Below are 1,753 nucleotides of genomic sequence, written 5' to 3' on the forward strand. Positions count from 1 at the left end.
AGAGTTTTTTATTTTTTAATACTTTTTTCGGTTAATATTAAAAAAATATAAAGAGAACAATAGGATAAGATTTTTAATTGGCAATAGCACAATATTTTTTTAATAATAATTATTACATTTTTAAATATCTTTTTATTATTACATATTTTTTATTATTTCATATTTTGTTGTAGCACAGAATTTTCTATAATTTAGTTTTAATTTTTTTTTTAATATTTTGTTCTGTCGTAAGTTTTTGTAAATTTGTGAAGGTTATTGTAAAAAATATATTCGCCATAAAGTCATTTATCACTTTTTCGTACTCTTTCCACATGCTCCATGTAATAAAATGTAAAATTTAATATTAAATTAGTTTCGCTTGCATTGTAAATTCTGATCACAAAACCCTCAAACCACAAAACCAAGCTATGGCAACGAAGCAAACGTGTGGAAAATATTCAGACAACTGTGTGTTAACATGCTTATACACATACATAAGTACACATGCACACACAAGCATATGGTATTGTATGTATATGTATATGTACAGTCATAGATAGCTAAATATTAAACATAAATATATTATGTGAGATAGTTTTTTAAGAAAAATTAATAAAATGTATGCATGTTAAAGTTAAAAAACCTTTTTTTTGGGTTTTTTTTTTKKKTTGTAAAATATATATTATATCATATAAACACATATTTATTATAATATATATATTTATTTTTTTTTATATTATTATATATTTTTTCAACATTATTTATACCTTGTAGTCTTGTACTTATATAGAAGCAGTTATTTGCATTCGCTTTAACCAAGAATCATTTCCTCTTTTTTTAGTGTTCTTAAGTTTTGTTCAATCGAGCAGCTCGCACCCTACGCATTCCGAAGGCTCTCTGAGATACCATTGAAAACGCTGTAAGTATAACTTTTACTGATATATATGTTAGAAGTTAAAAAAATCGACCTTATGACTAGAAAACCTAAAACTGTGTGAAGTTTGGACAATTTTTTGTTGAAAAAAAGGAAAATTCCAAACTTTGTACATAAAAATTCTACAAAATTTGCTTTTAATCCCTTCTTACTGGACCTAGTCTTTATCGCCGACATAGGGCCTTTGGCATCTCTCGAAGAGTGCAGCAGAACCACTGTGTTTACGCTTTCAACGGTTTGGAGGTCCGAGTCTTCACAGACAGAGAGGTCCTACACGACGTTGCAAAGCGGGTTTGGCTGTAGCACTGCAACTACCGTGAACTGCTCTCTTCCCAGCAGAGGAGTGGCCGCCACTTCTCCCTTCGATGTTTGGGCTGATATGTCAGCCCGTTTTCTTTCTAGTGTTTTATACCTACCGCCTGGTAACTCATTAGCAGAAGTAGATATACACCCTCTTCTTCAGTGTAATATTCAAAGCATGTTACCAGGAAGAGTAGAGTGTATCCATATGTATGTGCGGCTTTAGTTAGACGCCGCCTGCTCACATCATCAAGACCTACCCTAGAAACCAGCACAAGCCAGCAGCGACGTCCATTGCCCAGCCGGCACCCGGTAGGAGTATATACATAGCTACAAGGATTTTCGCCAGCTATGAATAAAGCATTACTAAATATTAATTTTAAAATATCTTTCGAGTAAAGATAAAATTAAAAAAATCTGTGAAAGGTTTTCTGAATAGAGAGTAAAAAACACAAACAGTTAAATAAACAAAAAAAGTTATGGAAAAAATAGTTTTTTTAATTAATTTTTTTTAATAAAAAAGTATACATGCATACATAT

At 30.8% G+C, this 1,753-nt stretch overlaps 1 protein-coding gene across 3 annotated transcripts in view; it reads left to right on the forward strand.

The window, feature by feature from the left end:
* Positions 1–1,753, forward strand: part of LOC108965104 (relaxin receptor 2) — a 57,403-nt gene that overhangs the window by 33,111 nt on the left and 22,539 nt on the right. For all 3 annotated transcript variants that reach the window (XM_018927305.1, XM_018927307.1, XM_018927306.1), the window contains exon 6: positions 821–898. In XM_018927305.1, coding sequence (XP_018782850.1) covers positions 821–898 — 78 coding nt within the window. The remainder of the gene's footprint in view (positions 1–820; positions 899–1,753) is intronic.

The sequence above is a fragment of the Bactrocera latifrons genome, unplaced genomic scaffold (assembly GCF_001853355.1).
Source record: "Bactrocera latifrons isolate USDA-ARS-PBARC rearing strain unplaced genomic scaffold, ASM185335v1 scaffold_133, whole genome shotgun sequence".
Taxonomy (NCBI): Eukaryota; Metazoa; Arthropoda; class Insecta; order Diptera; family Tephritidae; genus Bactrocera; species Bactrocera latifrons.